This window comes from Macaca fascicularis, chromosome 3 (assembly GCF_037993035.2).
Source record: "Macaca fascicularis isolate 582-1 chromosome 3, T2T-MFA8v1.1".
Taxonomy (NCBI): domain Eukaryota; kingdom Metazoa; phylum Chordata; class Mammalia; order Primates; family Cercopithecidae; genus Macaca; species Macaca fascicularis.
In genome coordinates, this window is record NC_088377.1 from 126,067,304 (window position 1) to 126,080,925 (window position 13,622).

The following is a 13,622-nucleotide window of genomic DNA, read 5'->3' on the forward strand; positions in this document are numbered from 1 at the left end:
TTCTCCTGCCTCAGCCTCCCGAGTAGCTGGGACTACAGGCGCCCGCCACCTCGCCTGGCTAGTTTTTTGTATTTTTTAGTAGAGACGGGGTTTCACCGTGTTAGCCAGGATGGTCTTGATCTCCTGACCTCGTGATCCGCCTGTCTCGGCCTCCCAAAGTGCTGGGATTACAGGCTTGAGCCACCGCGCCCGGCCTTTTTTTTCTATTCTTAATTTTAACACACAAGGTAGACCATTCTCACTCCTGAACCACACAAAATTAAACTGCTTTCGAGTTGCATATAGCCTCAGATTTACCTTTATTTTCCTGAGATTTTTGTCCTCTTTATGAGAGCATTCTACCCTTTTCCAATGTACAGTATAAAGGAAAGCCACACTAACAAAAATAATTAATTTGGGAATTCTCTCTCCTCATCTCCAACCCATTATGTTCCTTTAATGCTCCTTTAATTCCAAGAAGAAGGTACAATTTCTCACCAATGTATATGTCAGAAAAGAGAAAAAAAAGTAAACAGCAGTAGACAACCTATGAAGTGAAGAAGTGGTCCCTGCATGATTTAAAGTCTTTTATTCTTAGTGTTTCTTCCTTAGTCTGATATTGAGATTATTTCCAAATTCATAAAGAAATTTAAGCATCATTAGATGCATAAGTAACTGAAGGTGGCATAGTATGTTGGAAAAACATCTATACAAGAGGAGCAAGCCCCAGGTCAACATTAACTACCTGCTGCATAACCCTGGGCAAATCAATTAAATTCTATGAAGGTGAAGTTCTTCATCAATAGAGTATGGTATTATCTACTCTCCCAGTCTTTTTTTTTTTGAGACAGAGTCTCGCTCTATCGCCCAGGCTGGAGTATGGTGGTGTAATCTTGGCTCACTAAAACCTCCGCCTTCTGGGTTCAAGCAATTCTCCTGCCTCAGCCTCCCAAGTAGCTGGAATTACAGGCGTGCACTACCACACCTGGCTAATTTTTGTATTTTTGGTAGAGATGGCATTTTGCCATGTTGGCCAGGCTGGTCTCAAACTCCTGACCTCACGTGATCTACCCGCCTTGGCCTCCCAAACTGTTGGGATTACAGGCGTGAGCCACCCAGCCCAGGCATCCTCCCAATCTTATGAGGATCAAATTAAGTGATAAATGTAAAACCACTTTGTAACTTGTGAATAATAATAAGGTAATAGTAATAGCAATAGCAGCAAATTGTTAACTTTATTATTCTTGAATACGTGCCTAGTATTATTTTAAATGTTTTACATGAAAACTCCAAATCCTTACACTGACCTTAGGTAAAACGTACTGTTATTACTCTCATTTTAAATGAGGAAATGAAGGCACAGAGGGTAACTCACTCGTCCAAGACTTAAAAGTTGTAAGTGGGAGAGCCATGATTCAAACCTAGGCAGTTGCACTTCAGAGCTTGATGCTTTACTGACTCCCTATACAAACCTCAGCTTAAAATTATATAATCTCAGGAAAAAAACTGGGAAAATTTGGCAACATGCTGTTCGAAGCTCACTCTCTATGGGAAGGTCTTTACTGAAGAGTAAGCATAGTTGATAGTGCCCACAAAATCAATTAAACAGCCAAGTCCAGCAAAAGATGGTGGTCACTCCTACATACATGTGGACAAGACAATCTTGAATGTCTACAAGATACTTAAATGCAAAATGATTATCCTTTTAGACTTAACACAATGCACTAGCCTTGTGGGTAGCCAGGCAAAAAATCTGAAGTATCATAAAATATATTTGATATGTCTGAAGTATCACATAGATATATTTGTGCTGAATTTAGATAAAAACTTATTGAAATGGTTCATGTGGCCATAATTCTGCAATTAAGAACCAATGGATATGCCCAAGGCTAGACAGAGGCTATAATTGGAGTTAAGACCAATATAAACTAATTGTGCAATTTTTCTTCCATCTCAATTCTTGGCATGTCACTTCAGCTCAAATATACCGACCACTGATTTTGGTTAACAATGGAAGTGGGAGCCAGAAAGTTTAATTATAGAAATACATGTGTTCTTAATCACACAGCCGTACCTGCTACCTGCAGAAAACCTACTGGCTTCTTTTTCTTTCCATTTCTTTCCCTTGTTGGAATTCCTTCGCAAAGGCGCCCTATAATGACAGCATACAGTCAGAAAGGGGAAGTTGAAATTTTCTCTTTCAATCCTCCTTTTACAGAGGGCTTTCTTTTTACATCACAAAGTGCTTACCCCAGATCCACAAACTTCTGCTTAATTTTTCCTCCTTGCACCGCCAACGAACTGGATGCCCTTAGTGATTTGGGATCTTTGGCATCATCTAGGATATACACATTTGTGAAAAAGATCAATTATTATTATTTTTAAAGTCACAATTCAAAAGTCAATGCATCTCTGAATCTAAGGACTTTGCCTAAATTCCTAATTGTAAAAGAATTAATGGATGCCTTATCATACGACCTAGGAGACACAGTTACATTGAGGAACTCTCAGTTAAGCAGGGGAGGTCCTATATAGGATAGAGGCTCAACATACATCACAAAGAGTTTTAGCTTCAACTGCATGGGAATGAACAAGGGAGAATAAATACTATCAAATCATCCTCAGCATCAAAGTAGGGACCAGCATGACTTTTGTTCCTTCTCTGGCTCCGAATTCTTGGCTTCAAGTGCCTGGGCTCTGTTCTCCATTCCTTTCTTGCCTTGGGGTTGCAGTGCCTTCTAACAGGAAACTAGCCCACTTCTCCCATATCTCCAAAGCCCAGTGCAGAATATCAACTCTGAGAGTCTGAGAGATTTAGGGGGAAAGTCAGAATCAAAGTTTTCTTCTCTGGGCTCTCCTTTGCTAATGCCCTGTGGCCAGTCCTGGGACAGAGGAGGGGAGGACATGGGGGAGACTTCTTAAGCAGGGCCTCAGCTATAAGACATTTATATCTTTGAAAGGGCCTTCTTAATAGTTAGGTTAAAGCACAACTTGGCTGGTTCCCCTTAATGTGGAAGACGCCAAAATCTCCTCAGTGTTCAGAGCAGATTGATCTTGGCTTCTTTGAGAGTTTTGCTAGGACTCTCAAAGGTAGCAGCTGCTGGGGAATGGGGACCCTCAAAATGATACCAAAAGCCAATAGGAAGACAGGCCTTGCAAATGGAGTTCAATGTCAACGTGGGAACCAATTCCACTGGTGGCACTTGTTCTATCTCAGAGTAGACAACTCATACGGCTCTACCCAAACTACCCAGCAGAGGATACTGATCAGCATCATGTTTCAGCATATCCAATTAGCTCAGGAGATTAACAAATGCTGTTTTAAATTTGATGTTTTTTATGTGTGAAACTCTTCCTCCCTACTTCTCTGTTGGTGTCTGTTTTTCTGTCTCTTATCTTTTAAAATGTTTTTTAAATTTCTAGGAACTTTTTAGTATGGAATGCAAAGAATGGCCCTCTTAAAAAAGGTGTTCAATTGAACTTTGCAGGTTAGTGTTGCTCATGATTTTTGTTTACTTCAAGAGAAATTTCTAAACACACATCGACATACACCTTTAAAAAACATGAAGTACACACACAGTTCATGGATAGGAATCTAGTTCAAAGCTCTCAAGCACACAGGGCACTGACAAATACTCCACGTGTTTTTAGCAATGAGCTTTTCATATTTTTAGTTAATGATACTCAGATTACAATAAGCAACTCACTGAAATGTACATAATGAAATACAAGAGTCAGAAATATGTCTGTGTCAAAAATCCACTTCAAGCCTCAAATATTTATTATGCATATTTACATCATTACTCTTTGGGTAACTGAATTGTCACAGATGTGACACAATCACATAAAAAAATTCACAGACATAGACATGGCACAAACACCTTCTAAGGTGATTTTATTAATGGTTTTTTTTTAAAAAAGCAAGATTTAAATTTTCTTAATAGAAGCTGAAGAAAAGAAAGTGCCAAATTCTTCCAGATCAATCCTAAAGCAACTTTTAATGGCTAGGAGTATGCAAGTTAAAAGAAGACTGCCTAGTTATTTTCTGAATTAGAGGTTGCTGGGAGATGTTATAATGAGTGGTGAGAAGACCAGCTGAGGCAATGTATACGAAAACACTCTGTAACCTATGAGTGTTGCAGCTATTTGGACATCTCACGACTAAAAGCCTGATTCTGCCTATCACAGAGCCTGGTGCTAGGCAACCTCACATCTTTATCTCACACATTTGCCAAAGTGTGTTCCCAGGAACACTGAAATGAATGCTTCCATAAGGTTGAAGAGGTTAAGAATAAGGAATAATGTACTTTCCCATTCTAAATTGATCAAATCCATCTTTAATGCACACTAAGAACTTGTAGTCTGCATAAAATCCAACATTAGATTGGTATGATTTCAGGAAAAAAGAAACATACATTTTTGTTTATTTAGCTCTATGTAAGGCTTGTGTTAGGCTTTTAAAAATCTCTCCAATACGACCTTTGTGACCAACTGTACATCTGAGCCCCCAGATTGGGTGCTTCAACTTTAAGCTGTGGCAACCTGGTTTTCATTTTCAAATAATAAATGATCTCCTGATTGCTAAATCCTAAGGTCTTTTACTGGACTGCATCTCCTTAATCTCACTGTAATAAGATACTTTAGTATCTCTTCCTTTATAATGGGGACTCCCAAATCTCCCTGGCAGCCCTGACCTCTCTCTTGTGCTCATGACCTCTTCTGTTAAAAAAATGAGTTAATCCTATCTCCATCATGTTCCTGATTTCCTATTTTCTGTTAATGACACGACCATATGTTCTGAAGCGTGAAGCCCATGATAGTTTTGCCTCACTTTCTTCCCTGTTACCTAGTCAATGTATGTCTCAAGGGTCCTTGTATCATTCTTTCCTGTCATTGTCTACTGCTCCTCTTTGGAGGGCACCACCTCACAAGGTCTACTAACTCAGCTTCTCCATACCTGGTGGTGCCTTTTCCTTTTTATTCCTCTGCTCAACCTTCTTGTGGTTTCCTAGTAATATGGTAAGTTATCTAAGATATTTAAATTCTAAAGCTATATACTTAACCTACCTGCTCACTTTTGTGTGTAACCACTCTACCTTGCATAAGCAAACTGCTTCAGCCAGGTTGGAATAGCCTCGTTCCTTTAAATCACATTTTATGTGCTTGACTCTGTTAATGACATCACTTTACCTTGTATTTCCTCCTTACCTACGCTTTTTTTCTTAAGTGCTTTGATGGTTATTCTAATTGCACTTCCTTTTGTTTACCAACCTCAGCTGGATGCAACCTCTCTCTCTTCTGAGCATTGACGTAATTGTACTCTATTTACACTTGCAGAGGCCCAATACCTTTAATCAGAAATAAATCTTGTAAAGCTTTAAAAAAGCCAGTTTCTATTTACTAGGACATCAATTCAATGAATATTTTTGAAGACATTTTCTGGGTCAAATAATGTGTTACTAACCACACAAAAAATTAGAACAATAATCTCTAGCAATTGTGAATAGAAAATTGATAGTGTTCAATTTACTCTATTTAAACTTGACTGAACAAAGGCCCAGTGCTATGTAAGCCTCGGGACCAAAACTCTAGTATTAGGTTGCTTATAGAATAGGAATGAGGAAAATATTTTCATGCCTTCTACTGGCATATAACCTGCTTTACAAATCTCTAGAAAAAAATCTTTTACTTCCTCTAATTCGATATTCAGTTAGATGCTTATCATTTAGCCAGTTATAATGGAACTTTTCCATCCCAATTTCCACTGATGTCCTTCAGATATGAAAAAAAAAAAAATGACTTGTAAATGTGGTACTGACACAATTCAGGAAAAGGCCAACTCCTGTTAGGGTAACCAGTCTTATCCTCAAGCCTGCAATCAAATATAGCTGTAATGTAATCATCTTTGTGGTAACTTGATAGACCAAAAGTAATGATATATTAAAATACTTTTTAAAAATTCTAGATAAATGGCAATCAATGATTAAGCCATTTTCAGAGTCTATCCAGTTATGTTGAGTATAAGAAAATATACTTCTAGACCAGGCATCAGGAAGCTTTCTTTACCTGGTAGGGGCCAGAGAGTAAAATATTTTAGGTTTGTGAGATACACAGTCTCTGTCACAAACACTCAACTCTGCTACTGTAGCATGAAAGTAGATAGTATGTAAGTAAAAAAGTGTGACTGTACTCCCATAAGACTTCATTTACAAATGTAGGTGGAGACTGCATTTGATTATCCCTCTTCTAGAAGATCTGCACTGGTTATGTGGAAAGGTATATTAGCAATTCATCCAAGAACATTATTATCAATTATATGCCTGTGTCACTTTGATCTTCCTCTTTTTTTTTTTTTTTTTCCTATATGACTATGTTAGTGTTTACTGAAACTCTGGGCTGCTATTCTACAAAATCGCTCTCTATTTTTTCTATATGACTCTGTAGTGTTTTTTTCTTTATGACTATGTTAGTGTTTGTTGAAACTCTGGGCTGCCCCACTCCCCTGAAGAACTCCCTTGAGTAGTGAACTTATAGAGAGCTGAAGAGATAAAAATATTGAACCAAGTAGGAAAAGATTAAACTAAAGTAAAATACATGGAGGAGTTGTTTCTCTTATTCTATAATGTAAAAAGAAAGTAATATTAACTATCAGCTATGAGAAGACAAATAACTTATGATTATGAGAAAAAGTCATTTTTATACTGTACAAGATGAGGTGTTATGAAGTCAGAAAAAAAAATTAACAATACCTTTTTCTTGTAATATTTTCTTGTTGCTGGTTTGGTGGTGGCAAGGAGATTCTTCCATCTCATGATCAGACTTTGAAGTAGAAAAGAGTGAAGTGTCTCCCCACATAGAGGAGAGAGGCCCCACTTCTGGGTCCAGTGGTTCTTCTTGAAATTCAGCTATGTGGTCAGACGAGAAGGGCACATTGCTATCCACTGGGGTGAGGGGTGGAACACCAGAATCTGATTCTGGAGAAGTTCTCAAACCCTTAGGTGGAAGTAATTTGGTAATATGCATGTGGTTATAGAAACTGTTTGATGGCTGTTGGTATAAGAGATTATAAGGAAGGTTATGCCACTGAGTATCAGTTCTATGCAATACTTACTTTGAAATAAGACCAACCTTTTATTAGTGAATCCCCATGGAACCAGTTTTTGTTGATTTACAGATGAGAATGCATAGTTCATAACAATCACCATATTAACATCGTCACTAATACATATACCTAAGACCTACAGAAACAATTACTTGTACATTCATTATTTCCCACTAAGTAAAGCCAATAGCTGAATATCAAAAGCACCATCATGAAATATGACAATATGGATAATGCTCTTGGTTAGTTCACTGAATGAATAGGCAAAGTATTTTGAATTACAACAATTTAAAGAATTCAGGAGACAAAGATGTGAACTATTCTAGCTGCTTCCAACTAGGACATAGACTCTGGTAGTAGAAAAATCATAATCTTCAATAAGCTGTAGGAACAATGATACACTCTAACAGTACAAATCAGAAAACGGTCAAGGGTGCTCACCTTTCTCTCTAGACTGTCCTCTCCATCTGTGGAACTAACACTATCATACAGTCTTGTCCTAGAGGGCCTCTGGCGTCTGTTCTTCACAGAGAGCTGGGCTCGAGTTTTCAGTGCTTTTGAATCCAGGCGCTCTGTCTCTGGGACTGCTTCATTCAAGTCTAAGAATATTGAAAGATAATCAGTGAGAGAAACCTTTGGAGGGAACTGATGAAGAGACCACAGACATTGAAAAATCTCAAGATAACCAGTAACATCAGGTAAGGATCAGGTGACCACTGTGACAGCCTGCAACCAAGAAATAACCAAGAAATCAGTGGGACTTAGGAGGAATATACAAAGTCAAAGGAAGAAACCAACACTAAAGATGATGAAGGCAACATAAAAATCTAACCTCCGAAAAGCATACCACCTTCCTGCAACATAATTATAAAAATCACTAATTTGTATTTATTATTTATGTGTATGCATGTTGGGGAGTTAGATGACCAAAGATGTAAGAGGAAGGTATATCAAAAGTTGAGAGATCTTAGAAACCAAGGACAAAAAAACCTACAAAAGTCAGGTTTCCAGTTCAACTACAGGCAACAGAAGGTAATTATCATAAATTTACTGTAGCAAAATTTACTAGTAGTCTTCAGGTACTATATCATTCTCATTTTAATACATATTTTTCCATCCCAAACAGTTCCTGAAAGTCTACCATGTTCCTTTTTGAACTCTGTAGAAAGACCAGTGAGGAATTTACCTCATCAGCAAATTTACAGTAGCTGGGGAAATAAAACAAAGTCTGGCTACACAAATGAAGAAACAGTTAAAAAACTGTGAGTACTTAGTCTACTAGTATTGTGGATGGAGTAAGATAAACATTTCCTTTTCTTTCATTAACATCTAACTTTGTATTACAAGTTATTTGTATGTGCCTCTGACTCATCTCTCTGAATACCTTCTCTCCCCACCAGAAATGAGACTGATTTTCGAAGGGTAAATGTTTAAGTCTTTAAATAAAAAGGCTAAAAGAAAAAGAGAAGAAAAAAGAGAGTAAAGTGGGACACAAAGAAAATGAACTATTAACAGTAAAGGCCACAGAGAGAATCCAATTAGTCCTCTTTAGCCTGGTTCTTACCATCTTTAATTTTGCTAGCCAGATTTTAAGTTAGGACCCCAAAGTTAACATTCTAAAGGAAAGGTACCCATGAATATACCAGGATATCGGTGAAGGAAAAGTACTCTCTAGTGGAATTTATTTGAAATGCTGCTACTCCTTTCACTTGCATATTAAATCACTCCTTAGAAATAAAGGAGTTTGATCGTTAATCCCATTTTGCAGTAATTACCTAAAGTCATGTTCAAGGAATTAATAATTGAGTGCAAATAACTGAGTTGCAGAAAATTATGTACCTGTATTAACAGAATAAACAATTTCTTATACTATTATTAGCTCAGGCAATTCCTTTTTACAGCATTATTCTAGATGTGCTCTACATCTACTATATTACAAAACCAAAGCAAGGAAGTACCTCAGTTTGTGCCTCTTGTCTATGAAACTTAGCACTTAGGATATGGCTTTAATAAACAAAATCAACTACATTTTGCCCAGGAGATACATCTATTGAATGACAATATTTAGAGGTTTTGACTTTTCATTTCCTATACCTGAATGAAGAATGAATACTCGAAAATTCAGACCATTCAGGTACTTATAAAGAACAACTAAATATTTTCTAATTAGCAGTCTCTTTACTTTTTACATGTCAGGGGAGAAAAAATAATTCCTTGATCACTTTAATTTCCTCTTTACGATAAAATCTGTATTTGTAGCTGCCCATTAAGAGTTCATTAGTTGTGATAATTGGGAGAGAGTCAACCTCATAAGCTCTTGTTTACATATAAAACGTGGAACATCACATAGATTAAAGCTATAATTAGAAACACTGTATGTAGTACATGCACTTTTTATGCCTTATCTAGCTCATATTTGGATTGTATGCTCTATAATACAAATCATACCATATACTCTATCTCATTTGTTCCTTACAACAACCTCATGAGATAACAATCAAGTATTTTTTTTTCTCTCCTGAAGCTCACAGAACTTGAGTAGCATGCCCTCATTTACACAACTAATTAATGCGCTACCATGATTACTCTAGTGTCTTGATTTCCAGGCTACTAGGCTATCCACTATGATTTAGCTAGTGTTGATAAAGGTCTCATCGCAAGATTTTAATGCCATTAGAGTTTGGTGTTTTGGGCTATAAAATCATGTATGACATGACTAGTCTAGGAAAGTTGTTTCTCCAATAGGCTACATCTAAAATATTATAATTAATCTTCCATATATGTTAGACAACATGAAAAATAGAAAGGATGACATGTTGAAAAGTACAGAATAAATTACTTCCTGGATGATTTTTTATTTTGGTCTCATTGGTTTAATAACAGCTTTGGCTATTCAGTGACAAAAAGGCTCAAGGAAGAATCTCACTCTGCTTTTGTAAACATGGTTCCTTTTGCAGTAGTAGAATGCTGGCCCTGAGGACCTGGTATGGGACCCAATCAATAGGTACTCTATCAATGGGAGTTGAACAAATATAAGTGAGAGAAAAATCAGAACTACTTATTAGCAGGTTTTAATAGTGCAGAAAATTTACTCTAGGACTCCTGGCTCTATTACTATTCAGTAATTTGCCTGGTGCTTCCGTCAGACAACCCCAAAATGGCAATCTGGTGTATCTGCTTTAACATTAGCTGAGTAGGTGCAAACTGCTTGAACACACACACAAAAGTATACCTATTAAAGATGCCGTTAGCTGGAATCTAAAAAGTTGTACCTTATATCCAAGTGGCCAACAACACATTGTATGCAGTTAACAATTTTTAAAGGTCTGAAAGCAAATATCAGAGAGCTACTTTATTGAAGTGATTCATGGATTACAAATCAGTAATTTATATTCCATCCTAAAAATAATGTTTTAAAAGAGCCAGAAACATAAGATGGAGTTGGAAACTTTCGCCTTAATAGCATTTACACCAGAAGGAAGCTGGAAGGAATGCTGTCCACAAGAAGCACCTACCAAAAACACTGCATGTAATATGTCCCCCTTAATAATATTAGAGGACCTGTGTGTACACAGAAGGAAAATGCGTACAAGATTTCTGCTGCTGGGTAACTAGAAGGGTGACTGACCATCATATGCTATCTTTTTCCATCATGTAACACAAAAATCCTAATATTGCAACTCAAAACAACCTTGGGATTCTGGTCCCAGCTTATTTCTCATATAAGAAAACTGAGGCTCAAAGAAGGTCAATTTGTGTATTAACTGGCACCACACAGTTAATCTGTGACAGAGACTGAATAGAGCTCAGGCTTCAGAAGCCTATTCTCCTTCTGGAAGGTCAATCTCAAGTCTGGAAGTAAACTTCACATTCTTCTGCCTTCTTTGAATCCTCTTTTTGGTCTTACTTTACGTTCCCAACAGAAGTACACGTCAAGGGCTAACTTTGCAAACTTGCAGAAGCATGTAGCATCAGAGGGCCAACACTGAGGGATTTTTTTTGGCTTTACATATATCCAATAATAGAATTCTTACAAAGAAAAATAGATGTCAGTTTTGTGGATGGCAGTGTGGCAGGGGAAATCCAACTGGCTCAGTGTTTCTAAGTTATGTGCTGCTAGATGTAAAGGCTTAGGTGGCCATGTTCTCTCATTGTCATTCATTCTCTGCAGACATTTTAGTCAATAATATCACACTGCTTTTATAAGCCTAAGACCTCAGTCCCTTCTCTTCCACTTTTCTCCAGTGTGCCTTGTTCTGCTGTCCATAAGGGTCTGCGGAAAACTTCCTCATCCTCCTCTGCTTTCTGATCTTCTATTTTTTTCAGACCCTCCAGTCTCTGAAATAGCCTACCTCTGACTCAATGCAGCTAGAAATACAAAACGGGAGGAGACTCAGGTGAATCAATAAATACAGAAAGATAAATACACAGAAGATATGAAGTGAATAATGACAGAGGAGTTTTGAGTGAGAGAGACTCCACCTCTATACATGCATTTTAAGACTATTTTCAATACTGCTCCAAATTAGATCCTTTAAAAGAATTTAATGGATTTGATGATTTTAGCAGCTGTTATGAAAAATGCTCTATGAAATTAGGACGTTATACATCATATTACACAGAGACCAGTTCCCTACAGTAATGCTGTGAGTCATAACAGTTTTTTTCACTAGATTGACGTTATTTTTGACGTAAATGGAATGCTGCCCACAGATCAGATACAGGCAGCAAGGGAACTAGGGGAATGGAGCAGCATAACAATGGGGTCTGCTTCGCACAGTTATGTGCTCTAACCCACTCAGAAACAACCATACCTCATGCCGTCACACTGCCTCGCCCGTGCTATTACCAGCAGAGGTGCTGAGCATCATGAGGCACTTGGTGGCATTTTAAAACTTGAATAGTATCTGCATATCATTTGTAGCCACTGCAAGTTCATAAAAGGCGGGCATGCTGGGGTTTGGATTAATAGATAATTGCCTTCAGGAGGTAAGTTTATGTATCTCAGAGAGGCAATGTGAAACAGTTACCATGAGAGTAGACTTGGAGTTTTTCCTTGAATAGAATTCAGAACAAGCGGCTGTCCCATTAAATTGGGCAATTTGTCTAACCTCTGTCCCTCATGATCCTCAATTGCAAAACAGTCATGATAACAAAACATAATAACTGTATTGCTATGAGGATTATATATGCATTAATAGATATAAAAGTGCTTAGAAGAGTGCTCAATAAATATCTTTATAAAGAGATTAGCAAGATGTTAAGTGGGTAAAGCAAGTTGCAGAACAACATGTACACTCATTTAAAATATTTAGAAAACATGAACACAAAATACATTTTCTAGTGGTAAACATATGCATATAGTTGCATAGAAAAACTGGAAAGAGGCCGGGTGCGGTGGCCCATGCCTGTAATCCCAGCACTTCGGGAAGCTGAGGTGGGCAGATCACGAGGTCAGGAGTTCAACAACGTGGTGAAACCCTGTCTCTACTAAAAATACAAAAATTAGCTGGGTATGATGGCACGCGCCTATAATCCCAGCTACTCAGGAGGCTGAGACAGGAGAATCGCTTGAACTCAGGAGGCAGAGGTTGCAGTGAGATGAGATCAGGCCACTGCACTCCAGCCTGGGCGACAGAGCAAGACTCCGTCTCAAAAAAAAAAAAAAAAACCAAACAAAAAAACCCCCGAAAAACTGGAAAGATATACTTCCTACTGATATAGTGGTTACTTACAAAGAAGGTATTAGATTAGGGGATGTTGGTCAAAGGACACTTTAATCTTATTCACAATGTTAAAAATTTGGTATTATATTTTGTATTATGTAATTGTTTACATTTATGTATTACTTGTGCAGTTAAAATTAATAAAAATAGAGAAAAACATATATTTAGTATATTTTCTCTTAAAGGCATCTTAATTCTATTCTAATCTAATTAGACCTGGTGTCCTAGGACTCAGTATCTCCACATGTTGATATGAGCCCAAGGAACTGTCAAAATCTGCATGACTATCATTCTTCCCCATGAGAGAAGGCTGCTCTTTCATTACATCTGTGGTGATTGTCTGCCTGACTTGCTACCTTACTAACTGCCAGATGATTTTGGCCTAAGGTCTATGGCTTAGCTTTTAGTTATTACTTCATTTTAGTATTGCATGGGGAAGATGTACTGAATTAGACACAGTTATGGAGGAAGTGTGTCTTTCAACAGTTCCAGAACAAGCAGAAGATTATTGCTATTTTCTAATATTCTAACTAGGTCTGAACTTACTGTTGTATGAGCTATACATTTAATTTGCTAATCGTTGAAAGAATATTAAGAAATTCCTTTTTTAGTTTTTTGGTCAATACATGCAATCTCAAAACTATCTGTATAGCCTTTGAAACATAAGTTGGTTATTTGTTAGTGTAGTACTTCTCTGGTGCAATCTGATATCTAATATACTCTTCTTCAGTTTATGATCAGCCTACACTACTGTTCTCAGTGGGCGGAGAGGCTTAAATTCTGTTATCCATATCTCAGAAACAACTCTTCAGTAA

General features: G+C 37.4%; 1 protein-coding gene across 29 annotated transcripts in view; it reads right to left on the reverse strand.

Moving 5' to 3' along the window:
* The window catches only part of PPP1R9A (protein phosphatase 1 regulatory subunit 9A), a 389,269-nt gene that overhangs the window by 20,727 nt on the left and 354,920 nt on the right, over positions 1-13,622 (reverse strand). For 14 of the 29 annotated variants that reach the window (XM_074035497.1, XM_065542316.2, XM_074035494.1 and 11 more), the window contains 4 exons: positions 7,523-7,680; positions 6,729-7,026; positions 2,230-2,317; positions 2,054-2,131 (listed from right to left, as the gene is read on the reverse strand). In XM_074035497.1, the coding sequence (XP_073891598.1) occupies positions 2,054-2,131; positions 2,230-2,317; positions 6,729-7,026; positions 7,523-7,680 (622 nt within the window). The remainder of the gene's footprint in view (positions 1-2,053; positions 2,132-2,229; positions 2,318-6,728; positions 7,027-7,522; positions 7,681-13,622) is intronic. The other 15 variants (XM_074035502.1, XM_065542324.2, XM_065542322.2 and 12 more) reach the window with 2 other exon arrangements.